Raw genomic sequence first — 27,949 nt, forward strand, 5'->3', positions numbered from 1 at the left:
TATGCCAAAAGACTAACAATAAACAGTTCTTTGGGTCCCGTTCTGGAATAGGCGAGAGCATATTCTATCGTCCTTCTGACTCGACTATCCACTTTGTTGATATCCGTCGACATCTCTTGCATCGTCTTGCACTGACTAAGAACGCTCAAGGTACATCATCGTGGACGAACCATTCGGTGATAGAAACGCAGGATGCTGTCGGCGTAGCTGTTGAACTCGCCGGAAGCTTAAGAACCCTTGTAGTAGGAGCTAAATATGGGTTCGCGATTATCGACACGGTGACGGGCAAGATGAAGTATATCGCCAAGACATATGCTAATGATGAAGAAGCACAGAGGTACGTAATAAAATTACTGGATCTGGTTGGTACGGGCCAGTTCAAAGCTGTTCTGTTCTTAATGGTAATTTTATAGATACCGTATGAACGATGGAGCAGTTGATTCTCGGGGACGACTGTGGGCAGGAACAATGCGGGAGTAAGTATCTTCACGAGTAGCATTATCGTATGACAAGCAGATGCTAACAATAAAGCAGTGGTCCCGTTCTTGATAGCCCTAAAAATCGTCATCACCACGGCTCATTATTTCGCTTCGATCCCTCAGGTCACATGTCGGTGCATATCAACGGAACGTGTGGAGTGCCCAATGGTCTGGGTTGGTCTCCAGATAACAAGATCATGTACTGGACTGACAGCGTCGATGCCACCATCTACAAATTTGATTTTCGTGTCGAAGAAGGCACAATCTCCAACCGCCAGGTCTTGATCACATTCACAGACACACTCGCCGGAAAGACGACCGAAGTACCTGACGGCCTGTGTGTAGATACTGAAGGCTGTGTGTGGACTGCTATGTATGAAGGAGGAAGGGTCCTCAGGTTGTCTCCTGATGGCGAGATTCTGATGCAGGTTAGCGTTCCGGCATGGAGAGTGTCGTGTCCGTGCTTTGGAGGTAGTCATATGGATGAGCTTTTCTTGACGTCAATCGAGCTAGACGCCGAAGATATAGAAAATAGGACGAAATATGGACAGGATGGGAATGTACTTTGTGTAAAGGTTGGTGGAGTGAAGGGGTTGCCAAAAAACCGATTCGGGCAGGTTGGCGGGCTGGATCAACAGCTGTTCTCAGTTTAAGCAATGGAATAATGTGAAATCGGCCGAAAGAAAAAGTTACAGGTGTCTTTTTATGTATTGAATGATCAAGTTAAAGCGCCCGAACTTTCAGCACTGTCTGTAAGAGTAATCTCATAATATGATACCATCTCATCGACTCGGGCATTCCCTCTGATTCGGTCTACTAGAAGCCTAATTTTCCGATTAGAAATGGCTGATGAATCCAACATTGACAGCGATCCAGGACCCAACGACGTCCGCTGGTTTTGCGTGAGCATCGATTAGTAGTGTTTCAACCTAAGTCCAGAGAACCCAACTTACAGTTCTCTCCGCCTCCACCTGCTTCTTCACTGCTTCGGCTAAGGAGTCAAACATATCACGATATGCCTTCATAAACCCCCATCGACTAGCAAGTGTGGTCAAAATATGGCTGCAAGCCGCGAGATGTGCTGTCAATTTCGCGTAGGTCCATTTTGCACGAAAACTTGCCAGATTTTGCAGGCAGAAGATTAGGATCACGCCGGAATTGAAGGCAGTGCATCCCATCAGCCAAGTCATAAACAAACCTCGTTTGCTCCGCCTATAGAATGACTCTATCACCATGACGGCCGCATCTGCAATTGTGACTAGCTTTGTTTCATCCACCCCTGTGAGATCGAAAGGTCGACGAAGAGCTGGAGCGAGAATGGCTTGCCAGTACAAGGACTCGAAGTAGTCGACGCTAGTCGTGTCGTTGACAGCAACCATGTCTGGAGACTCGAGGCGCCATTGACTAAGGTGATTTAGTATCTCTTCATCTCGCGAGCTGTACGATGATTTATAGAGCGCGCTCATTAAGCGAACATATCGAATCATATGCAGACCACACTCGTGCGTATGTGGGCGTTTTAGGAACCATATAGGTCCATTAAAGGATGCTCTGTCAACTGCAGCTGGAACCTGTTCGAAATGAGTACAAGAAAGATAATAAGAAGACATGAATATACCTCAATATCGATATCTGCATCGGCAATGGCGAAAGGCCTGCCAAGCGCAGTGCTCACAAACCTGAGTGACGTTAGGTGGACATTCGGGACAATCGATTCGCCGCAACTCACCTATCAAGAGAGTATGTACTCCAGAACAACCACTTAATTTGCGCAATGTCAGTACTAGACAGCTTTTTCCGTGCGTGCGACGTCAACCGACGGTGGAATCCCAAACTAACGCATCGTCGCATTGCCAGTGCAACGAAATGCCAAGTGCTGCCTCCACACGGACTGAAGAGCGAAAAGAGCGCGAGAAGGAGCAGCACTTGCGTAGTCTCGACATTGTCAATTGTGAAAATATCGTCCAGGTACTGGCTTGCTACCAGGAAGAAATGGTTGGCGAAGAAACTTCCGTATTGCGCCATGTCGTCCGTCGCCGAGATACCCACGGCCATGACCATGTGCACGAGCACAGATTGTATTTTCTGATGGAGGGTCTGGGGGGACTCAGTGAGGACTACCCGTTCATAGTACTGGAGCACAGTCGAAGGGTGAAGGAACGGATACGAAATATGCACGTAGCGAAAGAAATGCTCGAGATGCTCGACGGCTGTCTCCTGTGGCAGTTTTTTTACCAGGTTCGACGAGATCGGGGATAAGCGGGATGTGAAAATTTTCAGCGATGAATCAAGTGGCTTTGAAGACGTTGGGTCCGAATTATCGGCTTCCATGGCCGTCTTGACGATGTGCGAAAGTGCAAACGGCTCGGCTTTAGAGTGACTGGACAAGGTACTGGCCTCCGCCATGGCGTTTAACGATAGAAAATCAATTTCGGATCCAATATCGTCTGCCACGTCATGCTGATCTTCGTTTTCCTCTTGTTCATTCCGGGGTTCCGTCTGCTGGTTGCTATCCAGACTGACCTGCGGAGCGGCTGAAGCAGCTTCCGAAATCGCTTGCTCTAGGGCCCTGGCCTTCGCCTCCAGGCTTTCAATATAGCTATTTTCCAACATTCAGTGTGATATTACTATAGCGCCAATGATAGTTCCTACCCGCGAGGCAGTTGTCGCGTACTCACATCCGCTGCGGATGCCAGCCGGTCCTTTGTCAGACAGGGCACGCGAGCTCTAGCGCACTCACCACAGCTCGGCAGCTTATTATCGCACTACATGTTCAGGCTCAGTTTATGTCTTCTTCACAATAGATTCATTGGCCCACCTTTTGTTTCCGCTGCCGACATCGTTGACATGCTAGCAGCAGTCTCGTACGTTGGCGCGATATTCGCGGACGCGAAGTCAGCGCACCGGAGGAAGGACTTTCTTCCATTGGATGCTAGGAGGTGTAGAGAAACTAGACGTCAAGGATCCCTAGAAATGTCAAATTCCAAGAAAGAAATGGCAAAAAGAATTTGGCCCAGGACGACTAGAAGGTAGCTAGCTACTCACATGACTCGGAGCCACGGAAGCTCAACACCCCCGCACGGTAGGTATCAGCCATTTAGGCCGTAGATGGCTTTTAGTCAGTTGATGATAATGACATGGACACGAGAAAAAGCAATCGTGCTACAGATATGATTCCACAGCTCATAGGCCGAATTTACATTCCCAGTGGGAACGGAAGTGTATTCAGGGTATACAATTACATTATAATCACAAAAGCGACATGAGAGGAGATCGGAGAATCAGTCACTCATCATAATTCGAAGACCCGACATAACCAACAGACAGCCGCCCTATTTCCAAGCGCCATTATCCAGGTCATGAAAGAAATATTCGTCAACCAGCAACAGATCTAAAACCGTACCACGCCTGTTTAGTGGGACTCGCTCTCGTTCTCGTAAGCGCTAGCTGGGCGTTTGAGGACCTCGAGTGAGCCTAGTAAAGGTCATATCAGCAATGAACTTTAACATTATAGTTCGGAAATCAAGCAGGGACACATACGCTGCACAATGCTGAGGCTGGATTGCTTCTTGCCCTCGGCGTCTTCATACTGGCGCATGCTAGCATCGCCCTCGACGTAGACCAGAGTTCTGAAACATAAACCGTTAGCAATCCACCTTCATTTATCCGTGACATCGCAAGACCCATACCCCTTCTGCAGACCGAGGATGTAGTCCCGCTGCGCGCCTTCCGGGATGAAGCTTGAGACGCGGAACCAGCTGGTGTGGCGGTTTTCTTTGGGTCCGTACGACGTGGCGAGGGCGTATTTGATGACGTCCTGACCGGTCGAAGTGGCCTGTAGCTCGGGCTCAGCAGCCAGGCGGCCAGTGAGGATCATCTTGGCGACGGAACGCGAGGACGAGGAGCTGAAGGTGCGCGCAGGCTGGGCCGTGGCGGCCAGGCGCAGGGAAGGGCGCAGCGATGAAATGAAGGCGGACATTGGATGTGGTGATTGGGATAGATAATGTGAGAGAGTGGGAAAGGAAGGTGATGGTGTCCTTCAATCAGGGGCGCGGGTGAGAGTGACGCGACAGTCACATGACTCGACTTTCCGCATTCGGTAATCAGTGTCGGTCTGGGTAAGTATAGGTATGGAGCAGAAAAACAATGCAGGAATAGAGACGCACAGAGAAACGGATAGTGTTATTGCGTATGCCTCTCATTGGGGTCTTATGTCAACGATGAAGACAGCCGCCTTCTATCAAAGACATCAACGCGTTCTCACCTCCGCCCCTTCAGGTTGCAACAAGCAGATAGCTGTCAAATCTCCAAATGGTCAATCTGCTCATTGGGCATGTTGTTTGTTGAGATCGTATGAGCACATCATGACGACACTCCCTCATTGCGAGCCGTTTAGGATAGTCGTAATAGCTTCATTTCTTCCCTTCTTAGACAATTCATCACATTTACCCTGCATTTCTCCAGATAGCTAGCTCTTCATTCTCAAGATTGTTGATATAAACGCCACGTGTAGAGAATTCCTCGACAAAGACCGTTATTTCAAACACCATCGTACCGTATACACAGCCGCGCATGTTCTTGCCGTGGGCCAGAACTAGTGGAACATCTCGGCACTCGAGTTGATATGCAAGGCAGGAGCAGACCTAGAATGAACTGATTCTCATAGACGCACAATTCTTCAATATGGGCTCTATGGAGGTCGTTTTGAAACACGATACAACGATCAACGCCGTCTCTCCTTGCAGTGTCTTGACACAACTGTGGAATGGCAAACCCTCTGTGTTCCATGACGCCTGTCATAACCACGGGCCTATCGCCCTTTCATCGATGTTGGAATAGATTTAGGAGCGAGAGACTCTTAAAATCAAACGCCTTTAACGAGAGCATGCTCGACTTTGGCCCAATCCCGCGTCTTGGAGAATGATTCACACCAAGCCAATTGACATTAGCTGGAACAAATATCCATGCCGCAGACGGCAATGGATCAACGCCCCTTCTACTTGCTACCCAAGCAGGCTGAAACAAGACAGTGAAGCTGCTACTGGAAAAAGCGCCAACATCTCTGCCACGAATAGCGAAGGCCTCTCTCCATTTTACTGCGCTCTCGGCGGACCTAGTATAAGCGAAGCCAACAGATTGGACTTCGTAAAAGGATCCATAATCAGCTGCCTCTCACACGCAGCAGCAGAGAGCAGCGTATTCATGAAGGAAGAATAGCGCTTTGACAAAGGTAAACCCTGTAGGAATGATCATCCAATCCAATTAAGCCTTTTATTTTCTACTTACCTCACCAAACCACTGTTGAATGGGAGTAGCATTTAAGCTAACATTCGGTGAGTATACTCGGCCATTACCGAGAGGAGTATCATGCCCTATCGCAGTACTACTACTTAGTCTTAATATTGTCCCAGATTTAACCAGTATCTCAGGAACTGGCCACCACGGCGGGCTCGTTCCCCCCGCTGCGTTGATCATGGACTTAGGGTTTGCGTTCTATAATGATCGACAAGGTACTCACCCAAAATGGATGCTGTCTCAGATGCTCCTTGCCTCGATTTTGTCCGGCCCGACAATGCCTCGAAGGCATTGTTTTCCGGTCATCAGCGGCGCTCATAGGCCAATAATATGGGGCCATGTAAGCTAAATCAGCATGCGATTGGTCCAGTTGAAGCGTTCATCCAGGAACCGCTCGAAAGTGATAGATCGACCCGACGCCACCCGCCTCCTCACCCCTGGCCAGTCGAGAAGTCTTCGTCTGTGCTTACATTTGACGGTGAACACCCGCTCGCATATATTTTATGTTCGGGACTTGATCCCAAGACGCTGGGTTGTGATCGATCTGACCGATCACCGAATCGGCTAATTGCCCGCATTCCCGTCGGTGACCTAGAGAATGGATCGGCGTGCAAGATTTCTGTATTGTATATGATTAGAATTGGCATGGTAAACACAGTCAACCAAACATCGGCTTCATCTCACAACAGGGATATTGTCGCTGCCCTGGTAGAGACGAAGTAATGCAATATGATCTATGCGGCTTGGTCAACAGCCCCGTTATCGGTCAATCTTTTCGCGAGGGACTCCAGCAATTTATGCAAGTAATTATCATCCTTACACAAAATCGTCCTGTCCAATCGACAGCTCACTGGTCTAGCGTCTATTATCCATACCCGCCCCTCCCCCTTCCCTAAAACCGGAAATATGTCCTAAACAATGAGAAACGATCACAGGGACCCCGGCCTTCTGGAATTTGGGACTAGCGGTATCAGCTCTCACGTCTCGCTCTATATGTAGGGAGAGAGTCTGGGGCTGGGCCCGAGGCTGGTCTTCGTTCATTTTTTTCCCGCCCTTTCGTTCATTTCATTATTACTTTCTGGCCCAATGGATCCCTGACGCCATTATTCTGACTGGGAAATTGGTCTGATTATTCTACTCCTCCCCTATTTTTATCCCGATAACGCGTCTCATGTCTAAATACACACCGTGACTGGAGTTTGTTGTATTTGGATGTTTGAGCGGTGTCCGGCATAGATCGATCGAGTGCAGCCAGTTTGACTACGTCTGAGATACACAATCAAAGACGCGCTTACTGTGCGCAACCCGGTCAAGATGCGACGCCAATCATTTCTCACCATCGTTCTTCTTTTCTTCCAATTCGCGGGCGCATTTGCAGCGCCCACAGCAATCCAAGAGTCACGAGAAATCCAAGAGTCACGAGAAATCCAAGAGCTACAAAATGTCGATACAACCGCGACTCTCCACACGAAACAACAATCAACGACGGCGACGTTAGTGACAAAGACCGGCGCAAATGATGCGTCGATGACAACTACGACAGACGTCGCAGCAACGACAACCACCCACGATGCTGTTTCAAATACCAGTTCCTCTATAGCGACACCAACGACGACCGTCCCTTCATTGAACACACCTATGACGGGTGGCTCTCAACCGCAGCAAGGCTATTCAAACCAAACATACTCGGGGGGTCTTCCAATTCATCCTCAAATCAGTCCAGCGGTGGGGATTGGAGGCATCATACTCCTCTTCCTCGGAGGGACTCTGGCTTTCATCGGCGTACTCAAGAAATGGTACGTCGTGGCTTATTCCAGGTTAGCATGAGTTGGTTGTTAATCTGGATTTATAGGATTCAAATATTCGTCTCAGCGACATTCATAACAGCGTTGGGTGTGACTGTAAGTGTGAAAGTGATCCATACATCAGACAACTGCTGAACCATTTTATTAGGTACTGATTGAATACGTGATGAACCCTCCCGTGAGTAACGCCGTTCAGGGTGGGTACCTGGTCGCCATATTCTGCACTGGTTTGATCTTCGGTGGATTGGCTCTTATATTCAAAGAAATCACCGAAGGTCTCGGTTGTTTTCTCGGCGGATTCTGCATCAGCATGTGGCTTCTATCATTGAAATCCGGCGGCCTCCTCTCAAGCACCGGGCCGAAGATTGGACTGATTGCTGCGCTCATCGTGGGCTTCTATGCCCTATCATTCAGTCATTACACCAGATCATACGGGCTAATTGCGTCCACCGCCTTTTCTGGTGCCACGGCGATTATGCTTGGGATCGACTGCTTCAGCAGAGCTGGGCTGAAGGAATTCTGGTTGTATATCTGGGGTAAGTTGATGGCAACAACTGACAAAGATTTCCAGTTCTGACGTCTCTTCTAGGCTTGAATAAGGAACTATTTCCTCGACACACCTACACTTACCCACTTACCCGCAACATCCGGGTCGAGCTGGCCGGGATCGTCATCATCACTGCCATGGGCGTGATATCTCAGCTGCGACTGTGGCGAGTGATCAAGGAGCGCCGGTCGAAAGAAGATAATGTACGAAAACAAGAAGAAAAGAATAAAGAAGCGGCGGAAGAAGAAGTCGGTCGACAGGTGGAAGAAAGTAATTCCCGAGAACGAGCCGAGTGGGAAAATATGTACGGAGACAGCCATGAAGGGAAGGTGCCCTCGCTGTCCGAAACCGCCGTGGCTGATTCACGAAGAGACTCGAATGGTTTTGGGTCCACAGATCATGAGAAGGATGCAGTCGAGATGCAGGATATGGGCAGCAACGGTCCATCGATGGAGCCCTCTGGTAGTGAGAAAATCCGGGAGACTGGTGACGATGCTCTGTCTGAAGGAGAGAGTTCACAGGCATGGCATGACCATAAACCAGAAGCAGAAGCGGCACAACATCCACAGGCGCTTACGATAGTTATTACGGATGCTGGTGCCAACCCGGCTGGTGAAAATGATTCGGAAAATGGCGCTATTGCGGGATCTGAGGCAGGTACACGACACTCGAGGCGCTTATCCGGGAGGTCCCTTTTGCGTCGATTTTCTCGTCAGAGCAGCAGTGGCGTCAAACAATCCTCTCAGTCACAGTCAGAAGAAGCGCTTATTGCGGCTGAAGATTCCAATCTGTCTGTGGCAGGCGTTGCGGATGATCGGGATTCTAGTTCCGACTGTCCCACCATCTCATCCGATATTCTGAACGATCCAGCCGGTGATATCCAACAGGACCATACAATGAAATTGCCCGACAATCCAGCCGTCCATGAGAAGGAACCTGTCCTCCACAGTGAGTTCGTTGAAGAGGATATCACTGTCCAAGCGAAGAGCCCGGATGGATTTTCAGCAGAGGAGGCAAAAACCGTAAGTTCTGCCTCGCAGGGAAAAGACGGCGCCAAGGACGAACGAATCCGATTAGACAGATCAAGCGTGCAAGATATTCCAGAGCAAACATCGAAAGTGGTCCATTCATTTCGCACTACAGAATGGGCAAAGCACCTGGAAGAGGCGGATGTCCCGGACTTCGAGCACATTTCGGCGGATAGTGAAGTGAAAGACAGCACGTCCGACAATGAAGAGGCTGCAGTGCCCGTCGACGTTGAACGGCTATTACAGACACCGTTTACTGCTCAGCTGCCACGGGAAGTGACAAGGTCCATGTCGACAGACTTGAGCAATCGTCGATCATATGCCCTTTCACCCGACCCGGCACACGAACTGCGTCGGACGACATCCCGGAACAGCATGTCCAGTGGCCCAGTATCCCAACTACCCAAGTCCGTATCTCGTGCTTCAATGGCTTCGAGAAACCAATCATCCGAGTCTCTTGCCATGAGACCAGACAACAACAGGACGGCACCGACACGCAGCAGGTCGACTCCATACCTGACGATTACTGCTCCCGGTGATGGGAGCGACGCGACCAATTCAAAGAGATTGAGCAATTCGCCTTCGCTCCTGGCAGTGCGAGAGAGGATGGTCCGCAACCGACAATCCATGCTATCGCTACGGCAGGACCCCCGGATGTCGCGGAGCGGGTCATCGCGCACAACACTCGCAGAGCCGTATCCGCTTGCATCGTCCCCTTTCTCGATCCCCGAGGAGCGAGAGAATGAAGAGGATGAAGAGCGCGGGAATCAGGCAAATGACGAAGACGACGTGCCGCTTTCCAGACGTCGTGACATGCTCCAGCGGCAGGCCATGCACTCGCCCTCGGCCGTTAGTCTCCAGAGCATCGAACCCATTGGATCTCCACGAGCTACGACTCCTGATTCGGGCAGATCAATCATGATGGCGGCCTGGCGACAGTCGGTCCGCGAGGACCTCTTCCAGCGCCGGGATCCGTTAGCGTTCTCTCCGCCAATTGGATCGGACAGGCCACGCAGTCTTTGGGGATCGGTGCAACAGATGCAGGAGGCCTCGTCTGCACATCTGGGAAATACCATTGCAGATGGAATGCAACGGGGCAGCATGACCGACCTGCATCGACAAGCCATGCGACGGATGCAGGCGGCGGCGCATCAACAGTTGTAGCTGGAGTTGTTTCTTTTCTGTTGTGTGTGATAGATATACCCTTTTTAACCATATTTTATTTTATTTCATGACATACTACCTCTCCTTGCAGCCTGCAGGCCTGAAACAAGGGTTATCCCCGCGATTGGCGCAAACACGGGGCACTCGTATGAGATAGATGGGTCTGATTCTTAGTTTCCGGACCCTCCGGTCCTTATTAGGGCTCGATGGTTCCGGATCGTAGATTCACCTGCCTGGGCCTCGAATTTGAGGCTGCCAAGAAATTCCAAATCATCGCTTCCTTCAATTCGTTTCGATTCTTCAATCCACTTCAATCCATTCATTCCTTCGTGTTCGTTTTCTTTCAGTTTTCTTCTTTTCGATTGCGTGTGTCGTTCTCTCCATGTCCGTCCGCTCGTTCCCCCTCCCCGCCGATTCCCAACCCGCTCTTTTTCCTCTTCAAACACGGCGTCCTTCACTTCCTCCTCCTCTTCGCTATCGTCGCGGCAGACACAAGAACGCTTGGCCCGTGGTCCCTATTCCTTGGTAGCCCCTCGCGCCCCCGTGGAGGCGACTTCGTCATTTTCGCGAGCGCAGCGGCGACAGTGCGTCCCCATCTCAGGCCAGTCGTCGCTCCCTGCCATCCTTCGCCCGCCCGCCGTCCGACTCGCCAACCCTGTCAACCACGTCCCCCGAATCACCCCGATCAGCGTCCCACCTCGCCAGCTCTCCTCCGACAGCCTACCCCTCGAATCTCCGTTGCTGAGCATCCCCGAACGACGACGCAGTCGCCTCACCCCGTCCCCGACCAGCCTGATCGTGGAGCGCAGTCAGGGCGAGAGCGAGAGCAGCCGCACCAGTATCGGTCTGCCTCCAGGCCGGCGGCGTAGCCAATACATATCACCCGCGGACATGGCTGCAGCATTTACCGGTAGCGCGGCCAAGGAGGTGGAAAATCTCCAGCCGCCCGCTGAAGTCCATCTATCGCAAGATGGCACTCGCCGCCAGAGCAATGACGACCGGCCTCGCCACGTCCAGTCACAAACTTCACTCCGCTCCCAATCCCAGATCGCTTCCGTCCCCTCGAACACCGGCCAACCCGCCGCCCCTGAGGTCGCCGAGGAACTGGCCTGGGGCCCCGCTCACCCGTGTTTTCCTCATATGAACCCGCATGTACCGATTGGATCTCAGGAGTATCTCACCACGCGTGTGATCCGGATTCGACGCGACTGGATGATCAAGGGCGACCTGGCGCCGACCTTTTCGAACCTGTATCCCGAGATTTTGGATCCGCTCTTGTCAGAACAAGAGTTCCGTCAAGTGATTGCCACTGTGAACGACTGCCTCATCAAGGCCTTTGACCCGTTCCGCCTCCGCAATTGGTTCGATGGCGCGATGGGCCTGCTGACGGGCTGGGTGTGGGATGATATCAATGCCCCTGGGATCAAGAGCCAGCTACAACATGTCGAGACCTGGCTAGAGAACTGGAATCGCGAGGTCGGGGCCAAGAACGGAGTGCATATCTGGAGTCTGCGGCGAACCGCCTACATGTCTCTCGATATCCAGATCCCCGATCCCAAGGTGGGCATTGTGCCCAGCGAGGGTCCCTCTCAACCCAATACCCGGCCCAGCACCGGCATAGGGCGCGGTGCTTGATTCGGTGTTTTTGTGTGTGATTCCCCCATCGGCCTTCTTTTTGTCTATTTTTTGTAATTGTCACTCTTGTCCTGGCCTTCTCCCTGATATCCACCAGCGGCTCTTGGTTATACCTCACTTTCTAACATGGTTTGTAATATTTTCTCTGGGTCGTGTGCATACAACTGCTCTAGCAAGCATCGATAAAAAAAATTAATCAGTCTAGTAACTATTCCCTAAGCTATGGTATACTACCTAACCGGTAAATTCCTCCCAGGGTTGAATGTTCAAGAAGGCGGTGTCCGTCGATCCCGGACCCCACATCTTCACATCTTCAACCGTCGCAGCTCCTGAAGTGTTATGCACCACCCACCACCATGCTTTCGGGCATCCTCATCTTCAACCAAAAGGGTGAGAACCTCATCTTCCGCGCCTTCCGCAGCGACTGTCGCCCGCGCCTGGCCGATATCTTCCGTATCCAGGTTATCTCCAATCCGCAGGTACGCTCGCCTATCCTGACCCTGGGGTCTACAACCTTCAGCCATGTCAAGCACGAGAATATCTACCTGGTCGCCGTGACCAAGAGCAACGCCAATGCCGCACTCATCTTTGAGTTCATGTACCGGTTCATCATGCTGGGGAAGAGCTATTTCGGCAAGTTCGACGAGGAGGCCGTGAAGAATAACTTTGTCTTGATTTATGAGTTGCTGGACGGTGAGTCGTTTGCAAAGCTTCAACGATGAATCTTAGATGGCCATACTGACTATAACCCTTCACCTACAGAAATTCTCGACTTCGGATACCCGCAGAACACCGAGACCGACACCCTGAAAATGTACATCACCACCGAAGGCGTCAAGTCCGTCATCGCCAATTCGCCCACAGACTCCAGCCGCATCACGCAGCAAGCCACTGGTGCGCTCTCCTGGCGCCGCTCGGACATCAAGTACCGCAAGAACGAAGCCTTCGTCGACGTGATCGAAGACGTCAACCTCCTGATGTCCGCAACGGGGACCGTGCTCCGCGCCGACGTGAACGGGCAAATCATCATGCGGGCATATCTAACCGGTACCCCGGAGTGCAAATTTGGACTCAACGACCGACTCCTTCTGGACGGCGGCGCGCCCGTCAGCGGAGGCAAAAACGGAGCGGGCAATTCAAGCGGCGCGATGGCTACATCCAAAGCGACGCGCGCGGCAGCGGGCTCCGTGACACTGGAAGACTGCCAGTTCCATCAGTGCGTGAAACTGGGCCGATTCGACGCCGACCGAATCATCTCGTTCGTGCCGCCGGACGGCGAGTTCGAGCTGATGCGGTACCGAGCCACGGAGAACGTCAACCTGCCGTTCAAAGTGCACCCTATCGTGCGGGAAATCGGCACGACAAAGGTCGAGTACAGCGTCGCGATCAAAGCGAACTACAGCGCGAAGCTCTTCGCGACCAACGTCGTCATCCGCATCCCCACGCCGCTCAACACCGCAAAGACCACCGAGCGCACCTCCCAGGGCCGCGCCAAGTACGAGCCCGAGCATAATAATATCGTCTGGAAGATCCCTCGCTTCTCGGGCCAGAGTGAATACGTCCTCACGGCTGAAGCGACCTTGACCTCCATGACGCATCAGAAGGCTTGGAGTCGCCCGCCGCTGAGCCTGTCGTTTAGTCTCCTCATGTTTACGTCGTCGGGGCTGTTGGTTAGGTATCTGAAAGTCTTTGAGAAGAGCAATTACAGCTCGGTGAAGTGGGTGCGCTATATGACTCGTGCGGGGAGCTACGAAATCCGGTAAGTGGTCATGGTCACATTGTGTTGTGTTTGATCTGGTGCTGATGAATTTTCTTTGTCAGGTTTTAATAAAATCGGGCATTGTTTCCTCTTGAGTCGAGTCAAATCGAGCCGAGTCAAGTCGAATCGAATCGAACATTGTCTCTTCTATGCTTGTTTGGGGAATCAAAATCAGGCCGGTGTCTGGCGTTGGGTCAAGCCACATATACTTTTTTCCTTCTTCTTTCTTTTTTTTCTTTCTTCAACATACCATACATACTGTGCTGTTAGGGTTCATAGTTCCTGACGCCAGAAATCAAGTTCTTTTTTGGTTTACTGTCTTGTTGAGAGCACGGGTGACCTTGTAGTTTCATGGACATCGAAGGATATATTAGAGACGTTTCGCCAGTATATAACGTGTCAATTCTATCCTTTCAGGTTTAAATGCCAGTGCGTATTAAGTTATTTTCTACATGGATGGGTGGATGGGAGCAGGGTATTCTAGGCTCGCAGACGAGTACCTCGATATATAACCATTCTGCCTTTACCACTATCTACATCAACCCTAAAGCGACAGCACCGAATTCAATAACTTCGTAGCCAGTCTCGAGCGCAGTATATAGTATACGAGGATATATAGTTGAAGATAAATAATTATAGTGGTATCATTCTTGAATAAGTAGAAATACAAGCTCAGCCGAGTAAAGATGGATATACTAGTACAGTGCTGCCGCCACAAACAGTGTGCAAGAGCAAGAGGGGGAGCAACGAAGAAAGAAAAGTAACGACCCGCAGAAAAGGGAATATGCATGAGAAATCGAGCACACGAGGAGGGGGAAAAAAGAAAGAAAGACAGAAAGGACAGTCGGGTCAGCTGGGAGAGTTGCAGCGAGGGACAAGTTGACACAAACAAAAAGCATTATCCGCATAGCCTGATGCGCATGGATCAATAAGGGGGGAAGGAGACATATGATCGAGTGCTGGTGTAATGGTCCAAGAAAAGAAGAGAAGAAACACGAAAAGAAGAAAAAATAACAATGCAAGACATTTTTTTCCCCTCGCAGACCCAAAAAGGGACGAGTCATCATATAGTACAAGATCCGAGACCGAAAGAAGAGCAAAGGGAGTACCTAGTTCATCGTCTCTCTTTCCGCAACCCGACGCGACCCTCTCCGACAAGAGAGTTCCACCGCCGGTTGACAGTAGCAGAGTTGCTGCGACCCATTTGACGGGCGCAGTCACTCCATTCCTGCTGGGAGAGGCGGAACTTTTCAAGGACCAGATCGATGAGATGCTGGTCGTCTTCGTTCGTCCAGCTTGTTTCTGGTGGTGGACATGAGGACGAGGGCTGTTCGTCTGCCTCTTCGATGGAAGGGAGGACGGTATCACAGAAGGCATTGGGTTGTTCGAGTGGTTGTGGTTGTGGCTGTCGTTGTTGACGCGCAGGCGAAGGAGGAGACTGGGTGATCGGTGGAGAGTGCAGAGAATAGAAGTCTGTGCTGGAGAGGCCGAGGGGCAGGTCGTAGGGGACGTGCCGGCGGCGTTTAGGGGTTGAGAAGCGGCACCGCTGATCCAAGTCGATGCCGTCGTCGTCATCCGCGCTGGCTCGTCGCCGTTTATTGGCGCCGCGCGCAGGCGCAGAGGGTGGTGGAGGAGGTGTCAGGGCGAGAGAGGCAGGTGGAGGAGTTGGGCGAGGCGACGCTGGGCGCGCGACTTTGCGCGATGAGCGTCGCGGCGACCGGCGCGGGGGGTTGATGGGCAGCGGGCTCTGAAGGCGCTGGGCCTTGGTTGAGCCGCGCGACGAGGGCGCCGGCGATCCATTCAGGAGAGACTGCAGTGCGCGACAGGTGCCTAGCAGGCCGTTGCCAGAGGTGTTGTGGCCGACCGGGGGAGGCGTCGAGAAGAGGCGGCTGGGGGTGAAGCGAGACGACCGGCGCACATCGCAGGGGAGAGCAGATGGAAGAAGCATGATGTCGGACGGCGATTAGGAGAGTATGGCAGGGAGTTGTTGTGGTGGGAGTCGCAAGAGGTGAAGAAGTGCGCCAGGGATTTGTGCGCAATCCCTGATTTGCGCCGGAGGCCGTTCCAAGGCGCGCCGATGTAGTTGGCGAATATTGAATGAGTGGAGGATGGTCTCGGCAATATGCGCTTTCGAATGCACCAGTTCCGAAGGCGATGCGACAGTGGGAAGGGTGGGGTGGTGAAGAGAGAGGGAGTTGTTAAGGGGAAGAGGAGGCGGAACGTTGGGGGGGCATAAAAGACAACACCCGCAAACGGTCAAGCGAGCATCACCCGCATTGCTCCACCGGGCTGGACAACAAAGGTTCCAAATATGTTCTGAATGGATGAGCCGGATGAACCTGGGGGCGAAGAATGAAAGAGTCTGTGTGCCCAGATTTAGATCTGATGTCAATGAATGACGATGCCTGGGTATTTGTTGTTCAGCCTTTCGTCCTGTCTGTGCTTTCCTTCCTTTGAGGATTCCCTCGTTTCGCCCTTGGCTGGGGGGTTCTTTATAAAGATCACATTCTTTCTACTGATATCGATTTTTACTTCTTCCTTGACACCCCTCCTGCCCTCGTGGCCGTGAAACCGCCCTTCCTGTACTGCCGAACGCAAGGACTGGATCCTCGCGCGAATGCCCACGAGGCGGTTCGGCCCCCTGAGACTGCACGACACTAGGGGCGATCCTCATTACGTTGCCTGTTCGGGACGACGCGTTACCATCTCGTGTACCGGGGATCAGCGTTATCGATTGTGCCTGCTGATCGGGCACGTTCTGTTCTTTCACGGGAGACTCGGTCTGACAGGGCTGTCCCAGGACACGGCCGTCTTAAGAATTACAGGGCCCATTATCGACAGGGCAAGGAGAGACTTTCCACCATTCTTGCCTGCTTACCCATCTTTACGAGTCATGCCGGCCCTTTCCTGCCCGTCCGCCTGATCGGTTCTTAGTTGGTCCCCTAATTGCGCTCGGGGCGGATCGATTCGGATTCGAATTTTCACGTCGACGCGACGCGTTCTCGGAGCGCGTCGCGCGTGTGGGGCCAATCCCAGCAGTGTTCCTGTTGATCGGGATGTCATCTATGAGCCTCTGAGGTCATCGTTCAACTCGCGACGGCGATGCGCATCGCATTGGGCGCCCGAAGGACTTGATGCTGACCGGATCTGCGCCCGGCTTATCGTCTATCATCATCGGAGAATATCCCTCGGTACGGGCCCTCCTATGACGGTGAGGCTTGTCCACCGCGGGCGGCCCTTGCGTTCGGCAGGATTGTGACTGGAGTGTATACACAAAGCACTGGACATTGCCCGTCCCTGTCTTAATCCTGCCGATCTTTTAATCTATATGCAGTGTGTTTTGTTTTGCCATTGTGGGGTGCTGAGTGCACCGGCGCCGTTACACAGACTGCCGACGCTCAATATCCATTCAATATACACGCAGTATACACGAGCTACTATCTATGGACAATCATTTGTCGGCCATTGACGATTGTGAATGGTACTACACTTCTATTGACGATTCTCATCTCATCAAGTCTCAATGGTGGAGAAAAGGGATATTCCTCCTTCCGCCGGGCTTCAAATCAAGGACCTCCTGTTCCACACACCTCACATTTCCGATATTATTGAAAGGGATCCGAACATAGTAGTAAGTGGCTGGTCTGAGTACAATGTTTGCAAGGACAGTTGCCGCTCCAACCCTCGGCCGGGATCCCAGCCCCCCCGGTTTTTCACAACTCGCATGCAAGGGGTGATCTGATCTAGTGGCCCCCGAGCCCATTCATAGGCTGCGCTTAAAGAAACACAAGATTGTGACATGCACACGCAATTCTCCGATTGCTTCTAGGGCAAGACATCGCCCTTCCCACAACGGCCGCTAAGGCAGGTCGTCTCCACTGTCAACTACCGATGTGGCTGGGCTGGTCCGTTGCCCGTACAACGACTGAACCCTAACACTATACTCGGTCTCACACTTTCAGTGACTTCCTGGAGATCCCACTCCCTTGGCAAGTGTCTTGCACCTCGACCAAACTCCCTTTATGTGAGAATCTACATTCCTGTCATGCTAGGCGCGAGATCACATTATTGCTATTGATACACAGCTGACACTAGTGCTAGGACCCCTTGGTCACTGAAAGTGGCGGTCAGCTTGATGATTATTGTGCTCAGCTCCACGGTGTGATGAGGCTATTGTGGATATTCCACTGGACCGCAGTCCCATTTGAGACACGGCCAGTGGTATCGAGTTTGATACTCGGCCCTGCGCTCCACAGCGACACCGTTTGCTGTGAAAATGTCAGACATCGTGATTAAATCCAATGGACTCACTGAATCAATTACGAGGCATTTACTCACTTCAACCCCCGGCCACACACCTGACCATACAACGTCCCTCTTGAGGCCACCGGATCCCCTTCCAAGACAAACCAGGGGCAAAGAACTTCGTGCCCTGCCGCAGGTATTAACCACACAACACCATCTCCACTTCCAATTGATGGTGTGTTCATCTCACGCTCCGTCCATGATCATGATCCAGGGGCCTGTCAGGTCTTCCCATCGCCTCCTTGGAGGAGAGTGGCTCCTGTCTCCACGAACTAGTGGTTTGACACGGTAAATCCCAATCAATGACAAACACAAAAGTCTCTCAACCCTACTTACTCATTTAGGCTTTGTCAAGGAGGTCTGGTCTCAAGGCCCCTAGGAACAAGCTGCCCACTCATTACGTTCATCATATCCACAGCTCGTTTCCTCTGGACCCAGTTGGCCCGATCTCCCTTTCGTCGGTCTCACTTGGTCGAAGCCGACTGGCTCCCTTGAGACAAGCTGACGGTTCTCATACTGCCTGTGTGGCGATGTTCCATGTTCCAGGGGCTAATTATTTAGGTATTTCATTCTATTGATCGTCCTCGACTGATTGACTGATTACAAGACAAGACGGCTTGTTATCATCGTCCACTTTTCTTTTTGGGTTAAGAGCAATTGTCTCACGAGCGCCTAGCCTCGAACTTTGGGGTTTAAGATACCCCCTGAGCGGCAATGTTCGTGGCAAGAGAAACTGGTCGATGAAGAGTTGGTTGAGTTCGTATCCCTTTTTCTGATCGATTGGATCTGTTCTTGCGCGGCCTCGCCCCAGAACGAAATTCAGTACTACTCGGCTTTTGTATCTGCGGAGATGCCGAAGGGATGATTTAACACGAAAGTAAAGGTCTGATTCAGCGTCTGTTGAAAATTGAAGCTTACTGAACGGCGTGGATAACAACATTCAACGCTGAAAGAGATCCCATGAGTTTGCTCCCTTCCATGAGGATACCATACTCTATCTATACTCCCATCTAACCCCCTAATCTCTCTGCCTCCATATCCACCAGCGAATTGTAATAATGAATTAATCAATCATACCAGTCAGCTCCCCCAAACTCCTCCCTCCAGTCCCTCCCTATAATATAAATGCACCCACCTCTATAATAATGCATACCATACCAATAAGGGTCTAATGCATATAACCCTCCACCATAACATCACCACCTCCACAGCTCGCATATAACGACCATCCCATCCCATGCCATCCCATCTCACACGAAACCAGCTACCGTTTCCCCCCCGCGTCCGTAAATGCGTCGCTGTCGCTTCCCTGTCATGGGGTTTCGCACTTCTTCGTATACCTGATCGTCTTCGTCCATGCGGTTTTCCTTGCTGTTTGTCCATGTAGTAGGTTTGGCACCGTCGGTTTGTGGTGGTGACGGACTTGCGCGGGGAAGGGGTCTCTTCTTCGTGTCCCGGGGTAGTTCGCGTGAGGACAAGGACAATCGACGGAGTGGACTTGGAGCAATGTGTTGATGGTGTTGAGCTCGAGTGTGAAAATGCGCACCAGACATCCGAATCGACGGAAGGTGTTTCTGAGCAGTCCCTTTCTGACTAGAGCGAAGGGGTTCCGGCTGGATATGGTTTGTGATTCTGGCGTTCGCATGAACTGGACGCAGATTGCTCATATGCTGCGCTGGATGAGGACAAACCTCCTCACGTTGATGAGTACGTGGTCCAAAAGCAAGAAACGCCATCGCTTCAATATCTGTTCCTGTTGGCTTATGCGGTGGCAGCAGCGACTCCGCATGCGTGGACGGCAACAGCAAAGAAGAAGAGCCCGTCTTATATTCCGGGGCATCCTCATACTCCGATTCTGAGACGTGGTCAATCGATACCTTCCGAGAAAGGTCTTCCGGACCACGAGCACGCAGACGCACTTCCATCGGCCCGCCAGCCGGCGCGGTACTCGCACTCTTCGCAAAACTCGCAAGATCAACAATCCTATTCCGAGCCTCATCCGGGCGTACAGACCTCCTCCACTCCCTCACAATCGTGCGATACAGTTCTTCGAACCGGCGTGCGTGCTCAATGTTCGTGAACCAGCTATGCCGCAGCGACTGCTTCACATCCAAGCGCTTCTCCTCATCAGTGACCAGGAGTTTGCGCAGAAAGTTTCGCGCCAGCGGGCCGGTGTTCAGTCGATCGAGCTCGTCTTCCAGGTCTTCGAGATCGCTGGGGATTGAGTTGAAGGGCTCGTTGAAGGGCGTGTACCCCGTCAGCACGACGGCGGCCACGCAGCCCAGGGACCATAGGTCTACGGCTTTGGTGTAGCCTCGTCCGTTGGAGGTATTCACTTCCCTGTTTTGTGCGTGTGAGATGCAGTTTAGGTATGTAAATTCAGGGGAGATGGGATGGGATACTCACGGGGCGCAGTATTCGGCTGTGCCGACGATAGTGGACATGCGCTGCACGGGAGGGTTGATGTACCTGGCGCATCCGAAGTCTGTGAGAACAACCCTACCCCCATCGTCCAGTGAGGTCATCAGGATATTGTCAGGCTTTAGATCGCGGTGCACGATGCGCTGATCGTGGAGATAGTCTAGTGCGAGCAGGATCTGATGGATAATAACTGCAGCGGATATGTCCTCCAGTCGTCCGCCTTTGTAGCTGAGGAAGGAGAAAAGGTCGCCGGCTGTGATGAGCTCTTGGAATATGTAGCTGGAGTGTAATTTCTCAGCATGTGTTCTGGACTTTTGTCTCTGTCGTGTTTGCTTACATTGTGTTGCTGGATCGGATCACCTTCTCAACGCGGATGATGTTGGGCTGGGCAGACGTCCTCTCAGTAATAGTCTTTAGTTTTGGGGATAAAAGCAAGCTCACATGGGATAGTTTCTGCAGAATCAGGGCTTCCTGCTGGTATGTCTGCAGTCTCTCGCGAATGGATGTCGAGTGGGAGCTCTCTCTGCGCACGGCGACCAAAGCTTTTGAAGCTGTGCCATGACGACCAATAAAGAATTTCGACACCTGCTCTTCGTTCGCGGTCTCGGGGGCTTTGGCTTTTGCGAGCTGCAAGTCAATAATCTTGCAAGCGAGTTGCTGGCCATCTCCCTTTTTGAACGCCATATGAACTCGTCCGTAGGCACCAGAGCCCAGAATGCGCGGCGTGATAATGTAGTGGTCATTGAATTCCTGACAAGATCGCAGTTAGGGCAATGAATTAATTCCACGAAAGCAAAAGAAAAAAAAAAAAAAACAAACCCTCATTTCAATCCGCTGCAGACAGCTGAATGGATCTGGCCTATTGTCTCTCGCACAGTTAAACCGCAGGTACTCGCCCTGTGCGATTCGCAGCGTATCACCATCACTGAGCAAGAAGCTGCCTTTTCCCCGTCCCATGGGATACTCATTCCATAGCGTCCCATTCAGAGAGAGATCCTGGGCATATACGAGCGGAGGGATCTCGTGTAAGATTTCTCGGTCGTAGAGAATGGTGTAGATGCGGAGATGCTTGTTGGAGACGAAGTGGTTGGGGATCACGAATTGGCTGAATGAATGCCACATTGTTAGCCATGCCAAGACGGAAGAGACCCAGAATCTTACCAGGCACGCTTGTCTCGTCCGATGTAGATGTCGTCGGTGCTGTATACCTCTTGTGGTGAGCTGGTTTGGTGCGTGGATGGGTCCCAGCGGGTGAGTGTGCCCACCAGGCAGGTTGATGCTGGGGGAAAGGAAGAGGACCAGAACAGCTTGAACATGATGGTGTGATTACGATGGAGGAAGAAGGGATGGGATGATGGGATAGAGTGAGAGAGTGCGGTGGATGAAGATGATCATGTGTGTGATACCATGTGACTATCCAGCTATACAGTTACTTCGACCGACGCATTCGCTCCTCTGCTGCTCTCGCCCGTCGCTCACGCTCCAGTCGCATCCGCATCTCGGGCGTCATCCCCCGTGTCTCTTCATCCCGTTTCTCGGCTGCGGTCTTCTCCACGGTGCCCAGGGTGCGTCCACCGGATTTACTCGATGCCTGCTGCGCTGCTCGTTCGGCGTCCTCTTGCTTGATCCGATCCATGTCAGCCTTGCGTCGATCCTTCTCTTCCTCCTCAGCTGCTTTGCGCTCCCTCTCAGCCCGGCTGTCGGCATCTGCTTTGGAGACTGGCGACGGCACCTTGGCTGCATTCCAATCCCACTTCGACTCGCCGAGCTCGTGGCGGGCAATACGGAATGCATCGCGGGTGGCTCGATCCCCAGCAAGCTCAAATGGGGTCCGGCCCTCGCTGTTGACGGCGATTGGATCCGAGCCGGCGCGGGTGAGAAGCGCTAAAACGACGGGGGCTGCATTGAGATTTGCGGCAAAATGAAGGGGTGAAGGACAGCGGAAGTTCTGTGGGGAATCGGTGGACTGGAAGGTGAAAGTTGAGGGTATGGAATTGTTCGTGATATAAGACATGAGGGCGGGGATTTTCGAGCGGCGAATAAACGCCTGGATCTGCGTTGTGTGCAGCTGGGCAGCCTCTTCTTCTGGGGATAGCTTTGGCTTCTGTGGTTGCGGTCGAGGAGTCGATGGTTTAGACGTTTCCGCCTGTCGTTTGGCCTCCGCTGCTGCGGCCGCGGCTGCCAACGCAGCCTCATCCACCTCGCTCACCTTGACTCGAGTGAGTTCCTTGAAGCACCTCATTAGCTCACTTTGGGTGGCTCGGCGCGTGTTGAAGGGGAAGCCTCTGATCCTCGGGTCATTCTGCCGAAGAACCTGGCCATCATATTGCCCAAACAGAGTCTTTCGATTGGTCTTGCCGGTGGCTCGAATGAACAACAGTTCTGCGCTATCGATCATCTGCCGCCAATCTGCCAGCAGGTCTCTGACATCCTTCTCGAGCGCCGCCTCGTTGTATCGTCGCAGACTCGAACCGGCCGAATGGGCGGCTCCCCGTGAAGCGTCACTGGCTGATTGGGAGCCACCTTGTTTCCGGCGTGTCGTGTAGCGGTGAAAAGTCTTGTGCGCAATCACCCGGGCCTGTCTCTCGTCGACGCCTCCTTGTTTCCGGTGAATCTCGGGGGCCAGCGACACGAGCATAGCAGCAAAGTGGCCACCACCGATCATGCACATAAAAATGTGCGGGCTCAGCGCCGATGTATCTTGCTGCGCGCTCGCATTGTTGGTGCGAGCCTTGATCGGAGCCAACTGCTTTCTGCGCAGGGAATCCACTAGATGATCGGGCTCGGCTTGCTCCACCGCGGAGAAGATTGTCCTGTAGACGCCCAGCGACGTATTCGACGGTAACTTGGAGCTCGACAGCCAGAACAGCGGGTGTTTGGGAGATCCTCGTTTTACCGCAGGTTCAGTCTCCTCCTCGGTCGCCTGCGACAGCTTGGCCTGTTTCTTCAATAGAGCCGCCAGGGTTGTATTTCCGCTACCGTCTGCCTCCTCGTCCTCGGATTCCGATGACTCCGACCCGGAGATGGACTCATCCAGCTCGCCAACCGCTTTCACAAACTGAATCTCATCGAGCGGCGCATTCCCACGGAGTTGAGCTTTGAGGTTATATCGGTGGTGATCCGAACGGACGTGGCTGCGCTGTTCCTGCACGTTCTGGTAGGACACTCTGCAAAGAGAGCATTGTGTCGAAGTTGCGATCGCAGCCTCTTGCGCCGCTACCTCTGGCTCTATCGGGGTTGGCTCGGGCTGTTCGGCGTCAACGGGTTGTTGGTTCGCATTCTTCGGGGACAGGGTTTCCAGAAGCTCCTGCGGCAAATCGTACACTACGATTGGTTAGTTGGGGGGAGGCTCAAAGACCGGGGAATGTTTCTGCGCACCATAAAGAGGCCTCTTCAAAAGCTCTTCCAAGCGCGCTGTGTCTACAGCCATGGTTAGCGGGGTGGAAGAAAGAGAAAGTCGGAAGTGCCCCACGATGATGGTGACGAACGATAGGCGGGATATCCACCGCCTTACATATCTTACGGAGCCATGCTATGCCTCGTTCCTAGCTAAGAGGGACACTCGACCATGTCTTTATACGTCGCCATCTTCGACTCGGCAATGATCGTTAGACTCAGTCCCGACTGCAAGTGGGCTCCGCATCCCCATATCACCCCCGGAAGAGGTGTTGTGGACGTAAAGCGTGTTTCGCGGTGCTCATTGACCGCCTTGTTCAATCCGTCGGAGCTCCGCGACATCCGTCGGAACGTGGGCCTGTCGATCTTCGTTGTATCGCCATCTGAGTGAAAAGACTCACCGTGTTTTGTCCACAGAATGATCGCAGGTCTTTTTTTTTTCCATTTACGGAAGTGGTCTCTGATTGAAAAATTCAATTTCTTTGTTTCTAGTAGAATACACTTCGATTCAAGAAAAGCGGTGCGAGGCGGGCGTAGAAAAGTATAGATGTGCCATGACCTCATAACCGAGATAGATAGACCTGCCCAATGTCCGGTCGAAAACTCCACACATCTGCAATCACATCATTCAGTGTTTATACCATTCCCCAGATCCCACAAAATCTCTAGCGAAGCTGAAGAACAAGAAAGACTGGGTGGCAATCGGGTTCGGCAAATCGCGCGGCCAGGCTTGGCAACCGAACTGTTCCGTCTGGGCCACATCCCTTGTGCTCTTCGTCATACGATAAACTGCCAATTCGGCCTCTCTGACCCAATCAATTGTGGATTACTCTATGGATGCACCCGATTCCAAGTCGCAGTGGTCGTCGCACCGTCGAGTGCGCCGCGCCTCGCGGGCCTGCGAAACCTGTCGCGCTAGGAAGACCAAGGTACGTCTCCGTCTAGAGGGGCTCAATCATGCATCGATGTCTGAAATATCTGGCTAATCCACTAATGCTAACTAGTGCGATCAAGCTCAGCCATGCTCCTATTGCGCATGTATGTTTGTGTCCTTTGGCAACTGATCAATCTTACGGTATGTAGGAGATACCAACTGATGTGAGTTTACAGACCACGGGTTTAACTGTTACTACCGATCCCCGAGCAATGAGCCTAATTCCACTACGCGCCCTGCTCAGCAAAAACGTGCTGCAAGGGCTGCCCAACAAAGGTGAGATTTTTGCCATGCCTGTAGGCGAAGACTCTAACGTTAAAGCGTCCAGTCAATCTGCTATCAGCCGCCAATCACCATGGCCTGAGGTTCTCCAGAATACGACTCTGCAAGTCTCGCATCAGGATGGATCTCCAAATTTCGTAACGAGGGACAGTCCGCGTATAGGCTATCCAAACGAGGGTGTCAATATCACATCAGACACGCCGACCGCCTCGACAGACCATCAAGATAATCCCACGCGTGAGTCTCTAACCTCACTAAGATTACTAGGATGGAAAACTAAGCACTAACAGCAGCAAACACCTCGGAGGTCTGCGATTCTGCATCTCGGGATGGGCTCAGCGGAGTGAATCTGCATACCAATGGCACCGAGTTTTACGGAAATTCATCGAACCTGGCATTCCTCAGCAACCTCTATGCCAGAGCACAAAACCAAGCAGAAAATAAAGCTTCTAATCAATCAAATTCCGCGCCCGAGCGCCATGTGAACTTCAGGCAAGATAACAATGCTCACCAGCCACATCCATCTTCACCTCACGGCAATCTCGGGTCCGGTCGCAGGAGATCCATGTCTAGTAAAGCTCAGCTTTCTATAGTAAACCTGCTATACAACGCAGATTATACCGGTCATCCTTCGCCACAATCCCAAGATGGATATCGAAACCCGTCCGATGGTGATGGCTCGAGAGGCAATTCAAATACAAGTAAAGGTAAAGTCTGGTTCAGCATGTTGTCTCTAAAATAGCTGACCGACCCCCCTCTAAAAAGCTGAACAAAAAGGCTTGGTAGCTGGGTTTGGTCATCTCCCGCATCAAGCGCAGTTGGAAATTGAAACGATCTTCATCCACAGCTACTTTACCAACAAGCACTATATACATCCGATGCTTGACAAAGAAGCTTTTATGCGACGCTGTGAAAATGAGGCACGGCCTGCTTTTAGACGTGAAGCGCTCTTTCGCGGTCCTTCCAAGTTTGGAGGACTGTATTTTGCCGTCATTGCTTTGGGTGCCGTCAACGCCAGTCCCAATGAGATCTCTCTTCTGGACCCTTTCTGTCAACAATCCGCTCAGACTCTGAAAAGCTCAACATCGGGCAAAATCACAGCAATGGACTTTGCAGATTTCTATTTTGACGCCTCCAGGAAAGCGATGGGTGATCTGTTCGCAAGTAGTTGTTTGGAGACGGCTCAGGCTCTTTTGCTATTGGTATGTACCGAATGATGTATACAGTGTTTTACAACTATTGATTGATCCTTGCAGAGTGTATTTCGTCAGAACTCACTCCAACCTCACAGCTGCTACATGTATAGTGGTTTGGCGGTTCGAACAGCAGTTGCTATTGGATTGGCCTCGGGCTTGTCTTCATTGCCCCCCAGTGCGAAGCGAGAGGCTAAGCGCACATGGTGGTATGTTGGCCCATTGTTGATATTGTGTCTCCTGACTAACTACTTTAATAGGTGTATATATTCCCATGAGATGTGAGATACACTCCAGCATATTCATAGATCTCGGTATTGACTTTCACCGTGCAGAGAGATGTGTTGCTCTTCAGGACGTTTGGATAGCGTGAAGGACCTCGACTACTACCAAATATCACCTCCGCAGCTGAAAGTAAGTATTTTCTCCCTTCCGCCTATCTGTATTAGTCCATTTTATAACATCCGTCAGCACTACACCGGTACTGCCGACCCAGACGCCGAAGATGACGATGTTGCCATGATCCCTGTAATGGTGGCTTTGGCGCAGATCATGTCCGAGGCATCTCACAAGCTCTACCACTCCACGCGCCTGTCCATGAGCGAAAAGTCACGATTGGCAATGCAACTTGAAAGACGGCTCCAGCAGTGGAAGAAAGACTTGCCCGGTTTTCTGGACGTGGATAGGCGTAGGTTAAATGATTCCGAGTGGGCGTTCAAACAGAAACTTGTATTGAGGCTGAGTGCGTGAATTCTCTCTTGCTCAAGCTTGAATGTTTGGCTGACATACTATGCTACCAGGATATTATAACACACAAATCCTAATCCACAGACCGTTTCAAGTTGCCGCAGCCGCCAACCCCGAGTCTCAAAAGTTCCTCGAGCATATCCATATATGTCTGGATGCAGCTCGCACTAGTATTAACATGCAGTATGAGTCCTTCATGCATCGCATCTATATTCGAACATGGTGAGTACATATCCGTTTCTCGAATCCATCACCTTCTCAACAAGAAAGCTAACACACTCAAGGTGGTACAACACAATTTACGCCCTTTACGGCTCCATGATCCTTTTACACCTCATTCTCTCCAATTTCTCAGGCCTACCGGACGACGAGCTCCTCGAAGATGTCGAGAAATCGCTCGAGATCTTCTCATCCATGGACAACATCATTGTGGCGCGTCGGTGTGCCGAGATGATCCGCGAAGTACTCGAAGTAGCGCGAACATGTCTCGCTCGGCGTCAGCGTAGTGGAGAAAACAGCTATCAAAGCAAGCCCCATTCTCATCTCCAAGACCAAATTCAGAGCTCGAGTGACTTAACGGGAGCCGCGACGTCTTTTCTCGACGGCACCACGAGTCTAATACCTTCATTTCCAACTGGCACAATACCAGGACAAGCAGCAGTCCCCTCAGCCGCGCAGTTCTCATCATCTAACCAGCCAGACCAAACTACTGCTACCCGATCCCTATCCTTCGAGAGTCCCCTGATGCTAGCGCAAAACGCGGGTTATCCAAGCCTGCTATCACAGCCGGATGATGAGAACTTCTTTTTCTCGCTGTTCAGCCAGGATCCGCAGCAGCAGCCGGATCCAACTCGGGTGGAGATGCTGGCGAATCTTGTCGATCCGAGCATTCTGGAGAATTTTGCGTTTGAAAGTGCTGGCGGTGGAGTATATTAGAGACAGACACTGGTTAACTAAAG

General features: G+C 51.9%; 9 protein-coding genes across 9 annotated transcripts; 4 read left to right on the forward strand and 5 right to left on the reverse strand.

Moving 5' to 3' along the window:
* Positions 1 to 2,211: 2,211 nt before the first annotated feature.
* On the reverse strand, positions 2,212 to 3,250 carry PFLUO_LOCUS6228 (uncharacterized protein; the record flags this gene model as incomplete). Its single annotated transcript, XM_073783751.1, has 3 exons — positions 2,212 to 2,240; positions 2,372 to 3,078; positions 3,246 to 3,250. The coding sequence occupies 3 exons, from the start codon at positions 3,248 to 3,250 to the stop codon at positions 2,212 to 2,214; spliced, it is 741 nt and encodes a 246-aa protein (XP_073640275.1).
* A 641-nt stretch (positions 3,251 to 3,891) lies between these two features.
* PFLUO_LOCUS6229 (mitochondrial) lies at positions 3,892 to 4,458 on the reverse strand (the record flags this gene model as incomplete). Its single annotated transcript, XM_073783752.1, has 3 exons — positions 3,892 to 3,953; positions 4,020 to 4,108; positions 4,169 to 4,458. 3 exons carry the CDS (start codon positions 4,456 to 4,458, stop codon positions 3,892 to 3,894), a joined length of 441 nt encoding a protein of 146 aa, XP_073640276.1.
* Positions 4,459 to 7,597: 3,139 nt separating this feature from the next.
* PFLUO_LOCUS6230 (uncharacterized protein) lies at positions 7,598 to 10,318 on the forward strand (the record flags this gene model as incomplete). The annotated part of the gene is made up of 4 exons (XM_073783753.1): positions 7,598 to 7,601; positions 7,662 to 7,675; positions 7,728 to 8,115; positions 8,169 to 10,318. 4 exons carry the CDS (start codon positions 7,598 to 7,600, stop codon positions 10,316 to 10,318), a joined length of 2,556 nt encoding a protein of 851 aa, XP_073640277.1.
* Positions 10,319 to 10,700: 382 nt separating this feature from the next.
* Positions 10,701 to 11,953, forward strand: PFLUO_LOCUS6231 (uncharacterized protein; the record flags this gene model as incomplete). Its single annotated transcript, XM_073783754.1, has 2 exons — positions 10,701 to 10,706; positions 10,808 to 11,953. The coding sequence occupies 2 exons, from the start codon at positions 10,701 to 10,703 to the stop codon at positions 11,951 to 11,953; spliced, it is 1,152 nt and encodes a 383-aa protein (XP_073640278.1).
* Positions 11,954 to 12,309: 356 nt separating this feature from the next.
* PFLUO_LOCUS6232 (clathrin associated protein complex medium subunit) lies at positions 12,310 to 13,781 on the forward strand (the record flags this gene model as incomplete). Its single annotated transcript, XM_073783756.1, has 3 exons — positions 12,310 to 12,646; positions 12,716 to 13,712; positions 13,775 to 13,781. 3 exons carry the CDS (start codon positions 12,310 to 12,312, stop codon positions 13,779 to 13,781), a joined length of 1,341 nt encoding a protein of 446 aa, XP_073640279.1.
* Positions 13,782 to 14,826: 1,045 nt separating this feature from the next.
* PFLUO_LOCUS6233 (uncharacterized protein) lies at positions 14,827 to 15,660 on the reverse strand (the record flags this gene model as incomplete). The annotated part of the gene is made up of 1 exon (XM_073783757.1): positions 14,827 to 15,660. One exon carries the CDS (start codon positions 15,658 to 15,660, stop codon positions 14,827 to 14,829), a length of 834 nt encoding a protein of 277 aa, XP_073640280.1.
* A 3,607-nt stretch (positions 15,661 to 19,267) lies between these two features.
* PFLUO_LOCUS6234 (uncharacterized protein) lies at positions 19,268 to 21,754 on the reverse strand (the record flags this gene model as incomplete). The annotated part of the gene is made up of 6 exons (XM_073783758.1): positions 19,268 to 20,357; positions 20,424 to 20,717; positions 20,776 to 20,822; positions 20,880 to 21,188; positions 21,258 to 21,543; positions 21,600 to 21,754. 6 exons carry the CDS (start codon positions 21,752 to 21,754, stop codon positions 19,268 to 19,270), a joined length of 2,181 nt encoding a protein of 726 aa, XP_073640281.1.
* Positions 21,755 to 21,867: 113 nt separating this feature from the next.
* PFLUO_LOCUS6235 (uncharacterized protein) lies at positions 21,868 to 23,868 on the reverse strand (the record flags this gene model as incomplete). Its single annotated transcript, XM_073783759.1, has 2 exons — positions 21,868 to 23,762; positions 23,817 to 23,868. The coding sequence occupies 2 exons, from the start codon at positions 23,866 to 23,868 to the stop codon at positions 21,868 to 21,870; spliced, it is 1,947 nt and encodes a 648-aa protein (XP_073640282.1).
* Positions 23,869 to 24,667: 799 nt separating this feature from the next.
* On the forward strand, positions 24,668 to 27,926 carry PFLUO_LOCUS6236 (uncharacterized protein; the record flags this gene model as incomplete). The annotated part of the gene is made up of 11 exons (XM_073783760.1): positions 24,668 to 24,763; positions 24,849 to 24,872; positions 24,945 to 25,287; positions 25,341 to 25,757; positions 25,816 to 26,252; positions 26,307 to 26,452; positions 26,504 to 26,524; positions 26,579 to 26,657; positions 26,715 to 26,931; positions 27,086 to 27,212; positions 27,275 to 27,926. The coding sequence occupies 11 exons, from the start codon at positions 24,668 to 24,670 to the stop codon at positions 27,924 to 27,926; spliced, it is 2,559 nt and encodes an 852-aa protein (XP_073640283.1).
* Positions 27,927 to 27,949: the final 23 nt, after the last annotated feature.

This window comes from Penicillium psychrofluorescens, assembly GCF_964197705.1.
Source record: "Penicillium psychrofluorescens genome assembly, chromosome: 4".
Lineage (NCBI taxonomy): Eukaryota > Fungi > Ascomycota > Eurotiomycetes > Eurotiales > Aspergillaceae > Penicillium > Penicillium psychrofluorescens.